Source organism: Diadema antillarum, unplaced genomic scaffold (genome assembly GCF_040938485.1).
Source record: "Diadema antillarum isolate AM-2024a unplaced genomic scaffold, OU_Dant_1.0 scf00000043, whole genome shotgun sequence".
Taxonomy (NCBI): domain Eukaryota; kingdom Metazoa; phylum Echinodermata; class Echinoidea; order Diadematoida; family Diadematidae; genus Diadema; species Diadema antillarum.
Window position 1 is genome coordinate 583,131 of NW_027270932.1, and position 14,225 is coordinate 597,355.

Sequence of the window (14,225 nt, forward strand, 5' to 3'; positions counted from 1 at the left end):
TGAACCAATCCACATAGCAACATCCACTGGATAAACAATGGAACTGTGTTTCTCTGCTGATCATTGGGAGCAATACAAACACAAATTCCTTCATATTTTTTGATAGTGCTCTCTTGCATTTGTTATCAGTTACTTTGATTGTCATGGCTTTCTACACATGAATGGATACATACACTACTAACCTCACAACTGTTGTATGATAGACACCACGCTGCTACGGCACAAAAGTTTGATTCATCAATTCCAGAAGGATCTTTGAGCTCAGTTTAAACAGAGTTGAATTTAATAAAGATGGTCTCCCCATAACCACTCTTGTGAAGCAACCAGCAAGAAGTGGTTTTGTATATACTTTTTATTTGATCACACTCTACATGTATGTCAAAGTGCTCATGCCATACTGTGCCCTACTATTGCGTATCTACACAGCGCACAGACAAGTATCACTTGTAGTGGGAAAAAAAAAAATTGTGTCTAATGGGGAAAATCCCACGGGAGCTAATTGCGTTAGACTCTTGAAGGACATGCAGGCGAAACAAGATGACCCGGTGACCTGTTTTTACCAAAATGGTTCAAAGTGGCTCATATTCGATGTAGCAGTAACAGGAGAGAAAATGATTGCACAAAGCCATAAAACTCACTTTCAGCAATGAAATGTGCATCTTACAATCAAAGAAATGACATTCCTTTGTTTGATACCATACCTTTTCAACCAAACATTTTACTATTTATTCCTCATGTTCAGTCAGGTAGAAAAAAATACAACACAAACAAATCTCTTTTACCTGAGTTCTATTTTGGTCATAGGCCTACTCCATTCTTTGTGTCTATTACTGAACTACTGAAAACCTCTAATATTTCGAAAAATATCACTGATCTTTAAATTGGCAACATAGCTTAGGAGATCAGAGTTTCTGCATCTTACTCAAATTGACAATACTTTCTATTTTTCCCCTGATTTTGTGCAGGCTTGATTCAGAACAGAAAAACTAATGGGGAGAAGAGGATAATTTGTGCATCAAATTCTCCCATGACTTTTTGGGCTAACACATGCAAAACACTATAGGCCTAAAGATCTTTTAATAATCTGGCGCCAGAGTATTTACCAAAATATTTCTATGATCTTGCCAAAATCATCATCATGGAATTTAGTCTCCCATGTCCTCAGCATTAATTGCAAAAAGAGCAGCATAAAGTATGGGTAAATTAGGATTTTCTAGAACTAGCTCATAGGGTTTGTTAACTGGGCTGGGTGGACACTTGGCTTATGTATGCAACATTACTACAAACTCTTCATCTCACAAATGTGGAGTCTTCCTCGCCAAAATGAACATATAATCAAGAAAAAGGAAAATTCACAGTAAAGAGTATCCTTATTTTCAAACCTTACCATACTTTGTGTCGTGTGTCTTTATCTTTATCTTGGTATTGGTGTAAAATCTCCATTATCATGTGCTTGACTTTATTGTGCTATGACATTGGCAGGTGATTGTATCTACATCTGTATGTCTTCACTTGTATTCATTCAAAACACTATTCAATCATCAATCAAAGTGGAATATGTTGATTGACTGATAAAGTAGCTGAGCATCAAAAATAACTGCCTAACTGACCCATTCAATTCAATTTTTTTCAATTCAAATCTTAAACTGATAACTATCTTAATGATAAACCAAGATGAAAATAACTACAATGTATTACATGTATTTGAATAAATAAATCAAAATTAATCATAGGTTGACTTCAAAAGTGCCTGATGCTCTATGACATGTCAGAAAGCATTACCGTGAGTTAAACTGCAACTTGTTTAAGAAGTCTTTACAAGCTTGGTTTCTGCTCCAACAGCACATAAAGTAAATGTACAGGGGCCCGTTTCATAAAATTTGTCATCAGTGACAACTGTCACATTTCTATGACAAATTTGCTTTCAGCCAATCAGCTGCAAGGATTTCAGTAGCTTGTCACATCTATGACAACTTGTCACTGATGACAAGTTTTATAAAACGGGCCCCAGGTCTAGATTTGTCTGTGTGTTCAATTCTATGCAGAAATGTACTGAGTGCAGAGGTCGGGTAGTACACTTACTAGTCAATTGTAAGCATGTGTGACCTCAATGATGGAGCTAATTGCGGTATAATTGTACTTGCGGAGAGCTCCCACCGAGTTTATTGGGCACAGCCAGCTGGGGTGTCTTGTGTGAGCCAGGCAGCAGTTGGTCAACAAAAGACCCTCGTAAAATGAGCAATTATTGAATTAGCTTGATGGATGACAGGGAGTACGTACACTAAAATCAAATCCAATAGATCATGTGTGCTGACGACAGATCTACCATATGTCAATATGTCAAGACAGAATTTTTGCTTGGTAGTCCAATCTTTTAAAACAAATAATGCCTGTATTGTTGAGGAGATGCAGTTGATATGTATTTTTGAGGTGATGCAGCCAATGAGCCCTGTAAAGGGTATTGTTACAGATACGAAACTACACCGCTATCCTTTACCATAAATGTACACTTTGTGGATACCTCTAACATACGCAGTGCCTCACTCCAACATATTCACAGGTAGAGTCGTATCCATTATGTAACGAAGACAAAATCTCTTCAGGGAATGGTACTCTATATAATGAGACATTAGTGATAGCAGAAAAGAAGAAAGAAAGAAAGAAAAAAAGACCCCAAACCGATCTTGCGCACTCGACAATGGGGCTCACCGTGTCTTTGTGCGCCTTATTGCTGAAGTCGAAAACTGGGAGCAGATCCTTGAAGCAGTTGAGGATCTCGTTGTGCTTGGCCATGTCGGTTGCTAGGATACAGCGGATGATGCCCTCCCGCACCTGCTTGAACATCTCGGGACTGAAGTTTTTGAAGATATTGCAGTGGGGCTGGTGGCCGGAGGACAAGAGGGAAAAGAGAGAGGGACGGGGAGGGTGGGAAGGGAGGAAAAAAGGAAGAAGAGAGGAGGAAGAAGTCAGAGTTGAGACAAACAAAGAGAAAGAGAAGGAGAGATGAGGAATGAAAAGAAATCAGGAAGCACACAATGGCAGACAGCAGAAGAAGAAGAATGAGGGAGAAAAGAGAAGACCAGGAAGAACAGAAGAAAGAGAACAGATAGGAGAAGGAGGGACATAAGGTGGGTGGAGGTATGAAAAGAGGAGGAAGAGGAGGAAAATTGGAATGAAGGAAGACAAAAGAAAAAGAGAGAAGACGAGTGAGGAAGGAGGAAAGTGGAGAGAAAGAAAGAGAGAAAGACGAGGAAGAAGAGAGGAAGGGTTTCAAACAGGAGAAAGCAGAAAGAGGAAATGGAGAAGAGAGAGGATGGAGAGAGAAGAGCAGGATAAGGGGAAGCAGGATGGAGGAGGACAGTGGAAGAAGAAGTGATGGAAGAAAGAGGAAAGGATGGTAAGAAAGGATGAGGAATAGGAAGCGGAGGTGGTGTCAAGTGGAGGGGGGGTGGCAAGAGGGAAGGAGGAAGGGGGAAAGAAGAGAGAAGAGCCAGTTATATCACACTTTCCCCATGACAAGTTTGCCTCCCAAAACTTTCTAGAAGCTTCTCTCATTATCCTTTTTTAATGTGCTATTTTCTTTCCTTCCTCTCTGCATTTACTAGCCATTGATGCAGACATTTTCTGATATCTCTCAGTGAGCAGCCTGACAGTGCCTTTCAACCAATAAGGTTTTGCTACAATGTAAGTACTGTCTACCAGCATAATGTTCATTATTATGTTACACTTTCTACATCACTTTTTTTTTCTTTTCTTTTTTTTTTTTTTGGGGGGGGGGGGGTCAAAAGCAAAATTAATTTATACAGTTTGCACAAGCATACAAATAACAATCTCTGACAAATAAAAAGCTACCAATAACAAGATCTCTAATCTTTACGAACATCAAAGGAAAATTTGTTCTGGAATGTTCATCTCTGCCTAGCAACTGACACTCCTACTGAACTTCACATGTGTAAAGAAAGCATGGGACATTAAAAGTGAGCAACCTCTTGATTATCAACATTATCACTACAGGCTCTCCTCTTATCTTCCATTAGGAAAGCATGTGACATTTAAAGTGAACAACCAATTGATTTTCACAATGATTACTACAGGTCCTCCTCTTACCTTCTCAAGGATCTTGAAAGCCACGGAGCAGTGGTGGTTCTCGAGGGGTGAGATGTCGTTATACCTGATGGCAAGCTCCGTCCTCGCATTCACCTGTTGATGGGAAAGGGAGATGGAGACCTCACATTACATTGTGTATTCACACCTCCGAAATAGGTGCATCCTTTTTTTAAAGACTTTCATGGGGTCAGAGTCCGTTGAAATCTAAGATAAGCAGTGAATCCATGAGCCAAGACAGCCCCCCCCCCCCAAAAAAAAAAGCACAGACTTGGCGACATGACAAGTGCCAAAGTCATAATTGTCCTTGGTAACGCATTGAACTGGACATTTGCACAGGCACTAAAAGATGGAGGCATCTTTTAGTTTGTATACTTGGGCCACATGCTGTATCTTAATCAGTATCACCTCTATGATCTTGACAGCCTGAAACCAATGCACTCCAAAGAAGACATACAATTTGTATGCAAAATTCAATTTCATGTACCAACACACTAGGTGTTTGACATGTCGGGCAATAACCTATCCTACCCACATTCAAAATACATTAATTAGCCAAAATGCACTTAGGCCTTGAAAAATTTCACTGCTCTTGGGCCAACTATGCATCTGCTATGCAAACCATGTAGCATATCGTCGCTGGGGCGATAAGACCTCGTATCTACAAAATGTCTAATGTTCAGGAGAGCCAAAAAACATGGCGGCCAAAGCACTGGGGCGAATGGGATAGCCTTTCCTTTGGCATGCCGTGGTGGCTTCATTTTTGGAGTAAGACAGTTGGGATTTGGACAGGACATCACTTAACCCATTATTTGATCAATAATCCAAAAAAAGTCATTTTCACCAAAATTGCAGATACAAGGTCTTATCACCCCAGCGACGATATTGCATTCATGATCATGCACGATTAATAAGATATTGCATAGATTATGTGGTCTCGCTTGTCTGCACATTGGAGTTACATTCCATTAAAAAAAAAACGAACAAACAAAACAAAACTACTAGTTATCCATTTATAGGATTTTAATTTTTGTAATTGTACAACAAGTATCAAGGCAAAAAAGGCTCATGCTCTTTAGTCCCAATATATCTCTTGTACAAGCAGAAAAATTGTGCAGCCCTTCAATTATGCATCACCTCTGGACCGAATGCCAAAGAGTGACAAATTATGCCAACACATTTAACAAACACTCAGCGTTCCAGAGCTGCCGCACATGAAGGATGGAAACTACTCTGATATATTCTATCGGTAAATTTAACATATAATTTTGCTAGGGTATACAAAGGAGATCTCATCTCTGATGCAGCATGGATTTTATATACAAATGCAAGGCCAGCCCCTTGATGTTTCTCTACCACAGCTAATGGATTAACCCGTGTTAGGCCGAGGGGAAATGGCAGAACGGATTGGGTTATGAATTTTTCATGAGATTTTGCCAAAGTTCCTTGCACTAATGGATTATTCCTCACTACAAATCACACACCATGCTTGCAGTCAGGTACAGTAGGTCTCAAGGCTATTCAACCACTGCCTGTCAGTAAAACAAAATATAGGCCCTTCCATCAAGTGTGAGCCTATAAATCAGTGCACGGTCAAAGAGTAAGGGCCAGTAGAACTGGACCGTCAGTGGATGTGTCAGGGAGAATCAGGCAATCATTTAGAGGTGGGTGTGAACAGTTTGTCCTGACAGAAAGACCTAGTACCAATTAACATAAGACATAAAAACTGTTTAAAGGAGACCTCCTGATTATTTTCAGACTTGTACATTTGAACAAGTATAAATTAGCTGTACTGATTATAGAGTTTCAATATGTATAGTGATTGAGATGAAGAATAAGAATATTTTCAAAATTTTAACAAATTGCAATAAACAAGGATGATGACATGGCAGCCTCACCACAAGAATGCATGAGGTTGGGCTCAAGGAAGCAGAACAAAAGAAGAAGGCATGCATAGATTCTACACAGGTGAACTTGTTGAGCAAGCGGTATTGTAATGAAATTACACTACTACATTTCTGAAATATGTGAGCCTCCTATGTCATCGTCATCGTTCAGTGTAATTTCTTCAAAGTATTGGTTTCCCTGCTCAAGGACCACAATAAATGCCACAAATCTATACATAGAACTGTCTATTTATGTATGTACCACACGATGTGAAATCATGAAAATCATCTGTAATGCCCCTTTAAAACATTTCCCCCTCCAGCAGGGGCTCATCATGATACTCTCATGCACATGAATTAGAAGGAGAACCAGTACTGGCAGTCGGGCTGAAGCTCGGTAGTCTAGTGGATAAGACACCTGACTAATAATCGGGAGATCATTGATTCAAGTGCCACCCAAGTATGTATGCCCATGATTGGCTACTACTAAAAACACTGAATACTTCTTGATGAAGGACAATTTGTCAATCAGTTGCAAAAAAAAACAGAACTCCACACAAGAATTCACGAATTTGAATGGACAGAAACTGACCTCAACCATCAAGGAAGTGGGAGGGGAAAAAAAATCTTCACAATTTATTAAACTCTTTGGCCCCAATGACTATAAGCTTCCTAGAAACTATCAGGACTGGTTCCAACACTCCACAGAGGCAAAATTGCTTTTGGCATCACACACCTCTGCTCCAAATACTATGGAATTATGCCTCCCCCCTCTCCCACAAACCAAGAGATACCCCTGCATCATTCCTGAAGAGGGAATTTCCCTCCCCTCCACAGACACCAAACGGTCCACCCACCTGGTACGCATTATTGTAGCCCGGATGATCGAGGTCGTGGCAGATGGCAGACGTAATCATGACTAAACACTCCAAGTCGCCGATGAGTTTGGGCATGTCGACCAGCCAAACGATTCCGTACATCTGGGATGACAAGACAGAGAGTATTAGCAGCAGTGGAAAACAGAAGGTTAATCGCACTGCTGACTATCTTGAAAGGAGGTCTAATCTGGCTAAAGTACAGTATGTCCACAAAAAAAAAAAATTACAATTGGATTTTAGCACTGGTAACTTCCAATATGATTAATCTGTCTGAATGCTATTTCAGGGTCGAAAAATATAACATCTTCTTACCTATATTTTGCAGAAAACCCTATTCAATTTGGTTAGGTGGTCACAGAGAAATGTGAAATGTTGTGAAGCATGTCATGGGTGTGATTTTGCCAGGTTTAGCACCTGGATGCTCTTGGATCTGCATGTTAATGTGTGAACAGAATGGACAGAACGTGGATGGAAGGGATTCCTGACATGCTCTACAAAAATCATAATTTCTCTTTGACCGCTGAAGCAAATATGATGAGGTTTTCTGCAAGACATGGGTAATAAGTTATAGTTTGATAACCTGAAGTTATATTTGGATTGATTCACTATCTTTAAAGTTATCATTGCGGAGGGTCCCGTTGTATTCTTTTTTGGGGTACATATGGTACAGTCTACATGAACCAATAATAAATCAATATGTGATAGAAGGGCAGTTTTGTGGGTGAATGTGTGCATTCACACCTTTTAAACTGTTATTCAAATATGACCTGAATCAAACTACAACACATGCTTACGAATGGTTTATCAACACAAGGGCAGAGATAGCCAGACATACACTGTACAAACATATGAAAAAAAAAATGGAAATGGAAAACTACACTGTACATACTTCTCTGAAGGGTCGAACAAATGGAAACTGTCCAATTTCAAGATTGATTAATTTTTCTTGAAGACAAGAATATACTACCCTAGATATATTTTCTTACCATCTGAGAGACACAAAAGCAATGCTTGAAATTGTGGAATGGAACGTTGTTGTAATGCCGAAACACCTCAAAAAGGAAGTTCTGCAGAATAGGCATCTGGAAAGGAAAACAAAAACAATAAAATTGACTGGTATTTGATTTCACTTCATTTTATTTCATTTCATTTCACTTCACTTAATCTTATTTCATTTCATCTATTTTCTATTTACCACAAAATCATTACACAGTCATAAACACAGCATGGTTATGAATCCAAAATATTTCAAATACATCAGTAAATACAGTAAATTGTTACACATATCACGACGAAGGGAACAAAATTTGAACGAAGTCATATGGAATTTATTTGTGTTGGATTAAACAATGGATAATACAGAGTAGGTACACTGTATATGTGTAGGCTGTTGAAAATGGAGGACCGCTATTAAAAAAAAGCTTTGATCTGGATGTGCTACGTGTGATGAAGTGTGATCTGGATATGTAGTGTTATGTACTCTATACGAAAGCATTAGTTCATCTGCAGCCATTCACCGCAGCAATTTGAAAGAAAAGCATTTGGATTCAAACATGTATTTTTTCATTGTTTATTGCTAGAATCTTAATTTTTTTGTGGCTTTAGAGTCTCATGGCACAGTGTGAAGAATGGTGCAAAAATAAAATTTAATACAGTTTTTGTATGCTACACTGCTATTGCTGCATTCAATCAATCCACAGATATATTTGGGGTAAATCCCACTTTTTAACACATTACAGGCAGCGCTACACTGCTGAAATTGACACAATGATTACTGCTGTGATAATTCCAGCATAATCTGAAATGTCATGCCAACTTGATAATGTGTTTTCTGCCATTATTTTGAAACCACTATACGTCAGCTGTGAATAATGCTACAAAAACCTCTCTTTACTGTTTTCTCTGTATCTACTTTTTCCTTTTTTTTTCTCCTTTTTTTCTTGCCTGACAGATATTTAGCTACAAAAACACTTCTACGAGGGATTTGTCCGAAATGTAATCAAAGCACAAATTATATATCTTACATTGCATACCTGGGCCAAGCATTATGGAAATTCATGCAATGTTCTTTCCTTAATTTTGATAATGATATCTGAGTAGGACAAATGGACAGATGGACAGATGGAAGGATGAATGGACATGATGAAAACATAATGCCTCTAGTACTCTTTGTGGTGGAGGCCTCAAAGCACATCACTTCCAATTCCAACATAACACATAATATAAAAAGACAGTTGCTAAAAGTAACTATCAGCAAATTCAAGTAACGAATACATGAACTTCACATTCATCACAGTTTGCTATTGAGAGAAGTCGGTTTGTACATGAAAAGGATATTGCTTCAGTGTGCACAAAGAGAATCTCCAATCTTATGCACACACCAATCTCACATTTCATCGTTGAATATACGAACGACGTTAACTACAGGGCACGTGCGTAATTACGCACTGGAATGAAGGACAAATGCCATAGAATTACGGCTCATTGTTCGCGAGTGTATCAAGCTCGCTGGCCCTAGGGAAACGCGTGCTTTAGTCCTCCATTTCCTCAGCAGTAACCTTTCCTGCCCAACAATACAAGTCACACCAAAATGGTGTCTGCAACATCACGCCCCCACGAGAACCCAGCCCCGAGATGCTTCCCACAAATGCAGAAAATCCAGTAGACCTCGGGGGGGGGGGGGGGGGGGGGGAATATATCTTCCACATCTTTTGTAATGATTCTTCCTCCCTTCCCACCTTTCCCATGAATTCTTGCCATTCCTTTGTGTATGCCGGCCCCTAGCGAATTTGTGCTCCGTGTCGTTTCATTTCACTGTGGATTTCAGAGCCATAATTCTAGCCAATGATGCCCCTGAAACAGACTTGCAAGAAAAGACGCAAGCAGGGAAGGCCGTGGCATACAGTGTCCCTCAGTGCAGCCACATGAGAGCTGTACGCAAGCCAAAAAGGCAGAGACATCAACTCGTAATCTAGTCTCATGGTACTTCACATTAAAGACCTTCAACACAATTCATCCCTCCCAAGATTTAAACTCCACACTTTCATTTACAGATGCAGTGGGGGGGGGGGGGGACCTTTACTGGCATGTTTAGATATCTCTGATTTTAAATGTTATGTCTATAAAGAGATTGTCCACTTTTTTACCTTGTTGCTGTTCATTTGGCTACTTTAATCCATTTACAACAAGGTGGTGAAACCCCAGTAGAATTTGCGGAGGGCCAATTATGCTCTGTGCGCAATGGAATTACATCGTTATATTACTGGAATATGTGTAATCTCATACGTCATCATCCTTGTTCAACGTGTACCATTATTTGTTTTGGGTTTTTTAGCCTATTGGTTTATCTGCTTAAAGACCACAATGAATTCTACAAATGTATACATGGCATTATCATTTTATGTAATACTGTACAAGATGTGAGATAATCAAATCATTTTCAATTTCCCTTTAATATTTTGGACATCTGAACCAAAAATGACAAAGAAAGCCAGTTGTTCATTGGAGCAGGCAAACTATAGAGCTCGCTACAGACACCACTAAAATTGGCCTACTGATAGCCATAAACCAAATACGACCAGGAGGGCGCCAACTCATTAAAGATGATAAAAAAATAACTCTTGCCAGAATAGCAAGTTCGTGTACCAACAGCCAATCAGGGAGAAGAATTCTTGTCATTCCCACGACAGCAATATCGCCATTCCTGCAAGAGTTGCTATCATAGCAAGTTTTAACGAAATAGCTAGGCTCAGGTCATGCCCCTCCTCCCCCCCCCCCCCCCCAATTCCAGTCCGTCTCCTCACCTCGATGTTGAACTTCGAGATGAAGTCCAGGTCGATGTACATCTGCTGGAGGAGGAGCATCATCTCAGCATCCTCCCACTGCCAGTTGTCGAACGTCGGCTGCCTCAAGTACTCCCTGATGTCGTCAGTCAGCTGCAGGTGTCTGCTGGAGGTGCGCAAAAAACCAGACAGAAATCGCCGGTCAAGACTATTGCCTTCACAAAAACGTGACAAAAGCCCTCTTGCTGCCCCTACCCCACTGATACCACGTCAAGTGCTATCACTGAAATACCGCGTCCAGTGCTATCACTGAAATACCGCACGGTAAAACAAGAAATGTTCGCCACATCATGCAATGTTCACAAATTGCCACTGGCATTCAATGTATTGATAGTGTAGACAAGAAATTTTGCATGCATATTCAATTTTGCAAATTTTGGCTCTCGCTAAATTTGTGACATTGAAATGCATGAGAACATTTCTGGTTGTACAGTACTGTCTAAGCCATTATTTTGTGGGGTTGCTTTTCGCCAATTCACCAACACATGAACTTATTAGCTCTGATCCTAACATGAATGCAAAAATGCACACGTACATTTTTGCTGCGATGGTTACTGTACTCCACGATCGCAAATTTAACCATTAGCAAAATTACCAGGAAGTCCCAATTCATGAAAAATTAAGCTTGTTATTGAAATACAGTATATGCTGTAAACAGTAAATTATAAAATAATACTAATACGATGGTGCTACCTACAATCTGTCATCTACAGGCATTATGCCACCATAATTAGAATACTTTTATCAACAAGATAATTTTACATGAGATGCTGACTTTAATGGAAGTTGTTGAGACACTCAATCATGTGCCAAAACATGATAGAATAATTGTGACTGTGCACCTCAAAACGAACATAAAGTCGCACACACTGATTTTGCGTGAGGACTGAAAATTAGTGAAATGGGTCAACCTAGCCGAACTTGACTTTTTCATATTTTCTGAAAGAGCGGGTCTTCTTTTACATTATGTTAAAATTTGGTATCGTAAAACGGGCAGGAAAGTGTGTTTTTTTAGCAGTTTATCTCGAACATTTTTGGTAGAATAGTGTGATTAGGTGTGTCTTTAGAATCCCCTTTTCATTTCTGAAAAACCTTGTCCACACTCTTCACTTTCAACTCTAATAACTTTTGAAAGGATAGTGCTACTGCTTTGAAAATTGGCATTAATTATGGACAGAATGTGTTAATGAGGCATGCTTAATTTCAGTTTAATCTAATAATCACTTCATTGTTGTTACTCTGGTGGCTTACTTTCTGTTTTTTGTCCCATTCATCGCACAGCCAGCACGATTTGGTAAAGATTAAGCGCTTGAATAGACACTGTACTTGAGAGCCTCTTTTCTCAGTTCACACTTTTCCTGAGTTTGTGCTTTCTTTCCAATATTTAGATAGGTTAGCAGAGTCCATTTGATTTGAGTTATACATCATTTTAAAGCTTAATGTCTGCTCTTTCAGCACATGGTCTTATCTAAAAATTCATGTCTGGCAACTTTTTGTTTGTTTTGAAGTGCAGGGTCACAATTAGCGTTCTTATTAAAGAGGGCAATATTTCCAGATGTTTCACCCCCTACCAAATAAAGAAAACTAATAAAAGTCTGGCAATACATTCACTCAACACTTTCATGACAAATTTCAGAGCGAGACAAATTCTTTGTGGATGGGCACTATGAAGTTTCATGACCTGACTTTAAAGTTTAGTAGAAAATCTGCAAGGGGAAGATGGGGAAAATGCTGACATTCATCATAAACACCAAACATGATTCATCAATCTATATTGAACATCTCAGACTACCAACAATCTTTTTGTAAGGAAGGAAAAGAACTTCTAGATTAAACTTTCCAGGATGAGGAAATTTGCAGAAAGTATTAATTACATGTACATTGACTGTTCGGATTTTCCTCTTGTGCAGAAGAGTGCAAACTACAGTGAACATACAATGATTGAAAAATGAAGCATAATGTCAATTAAGTGACTCAGCATTCATATTGCCTGATAATAGACAGGAATTGCCACAGACCAGACTTCAAGATTCTCTGATGAGCAGAGATTGGTGTCTTAATAAACTATGAGCCGTGGACAGGTGTGTTATAAAACAAAATAATTCAGCAAACATTGACTCTAAGTGGAACGATCTTGATAGCGAATTTTGGTGATCACAATAATATACAAATGATGCACAGGAAAGAGTGCGTTAGTGTAGGAGTGAGCTACGCCTACACTAACGCCACGAAATAATCCTGTGCATCATTTGTTTTATAAAATGGGTCGAAAATTCGAAAACTAACATCATTTTTCAGCGTTTTTCACGTACCTTTGTGGGTCAAGACGTCCAAAGATGTTCGTCCCAAACTTTTACGCACATACTGTCGCACTCGCGGAAGTCCCGCACATACAGTATAAGTATAATGGGGGGTTGGGTTTCCGGACACCCGCATGAAAACTTACTTATTTTACATAGAATATGCACTCTTTACCTTAAAGACTTGATATAGACTCCTCATATAGGCCTACTAGACAACATACTCTGAAAACGGCGTGAGAATTAACCTGCTAAATCGATGGATTTGCTCTTCAAAGTGACTCCATGTACGCGTCCGGTCCGGCCATAACGCTAATTGGTCTACTGTACTGTACAAAGTGTACGTATAGTACAGTATACGTACGTACGCCACATATGTTATGCACAAGGGAAGACAGGCCGGCCGGCCGGCAGCCCGAACTAGAAGTTGTTTACAGGATTGACAGCGCGTACGCGTATGCATGCAATTCATCAAAGGAGCCGCCGCGCGCACAGACGATCGGCAATCTACCATAGGATTACAGGCAGTGCAGTTGTACTGAAGTAAAGGAAGGAGGTGTGTCTCATTTCAGCGCTTCCTATTGGCTACATTCTTGAACCCATTTTATAATACGCTCCAGCATTGTTCTTGTTGCAGTGCTTAAGAAGCTAATACAAGGCATCATCAGCTCAAATTATCCACTTCGGAAAATTTGGCACGGCCTCCGTCACTCTGCACGAGCCGAATTGCATCAATGCCGCCACTCGCTGGCATTTCCCATATACTGATTTAACTACACCGTCTGCAAATGTGAACGCTAGCCCTTTTCATAGATGGGAAGCAAAGACTGAAGAGTTGCCATGCATAGTTCATGCATATCAAAGGATAAATACAACTCCCATTATCAATCACACCCTCCCTGAGACAACAAAAAAAAATGACAACAACAATGCCACATGTATATAACTTTACTCTCTACGAGCTCACATAATCCACGTCATAAAAGTTTCATTACATTGAAGTCACATTTTGAGGCAGCTGATGACCCGTAACCAAGCAACACCCAACATAATCTTTGGCACGAATCACATCGCAATGAAAAAGATGGCCGCCACTGCCGCCGCCGCTCTGAACCCCTGGCATAAACATATGCCTGCTAGTGAGCATATGCCCAAAAAAAAGGCACTCGCAAACTTATTCGGAGTGACGTGTATTTGTAAACAGGACATTAAGCA

General features: G+C 39.7%; 1 protein-coding gene across 1 annotated transcript in view; it reads right to left on the reverse strand.

Moving 5' to 3' along the window:
• LOC139713187 (high affinity cGMP-specific 3',5'-cyclic phosphodiesterase 9A-like) overlaps positions 1-14,225 on the reverse strand; it is a 267,383-nt gene that overhangs the window by 11,634 nt on the left and 241,524 nt on the right. The window contains exons 6-10 of the mRNA XM_071624937.1: positions 10,672-10,813; positions 7,855-7,950; positions 6,848-6,970; positions 4,108-4,200; positions 2,710-2,880 (exon numbers count right to left, since the gene is read on the reverse strand). Of these exons, the coding sequence (XP_071481038.1) occupies positions 2,710-2,880; positions 4,108-4,200; positions 6,848-6,970; positions 7,855-7,950; positions 10,672-10,813 (625 nt within the window). The remainder of the gene's footprint in view (positions 1-2,709; positions 2,881-4,107; positions 4,201-6,847; positions 6,971-7,854; positions 7,951-10,671; positions 10,814-14,225) is intronic.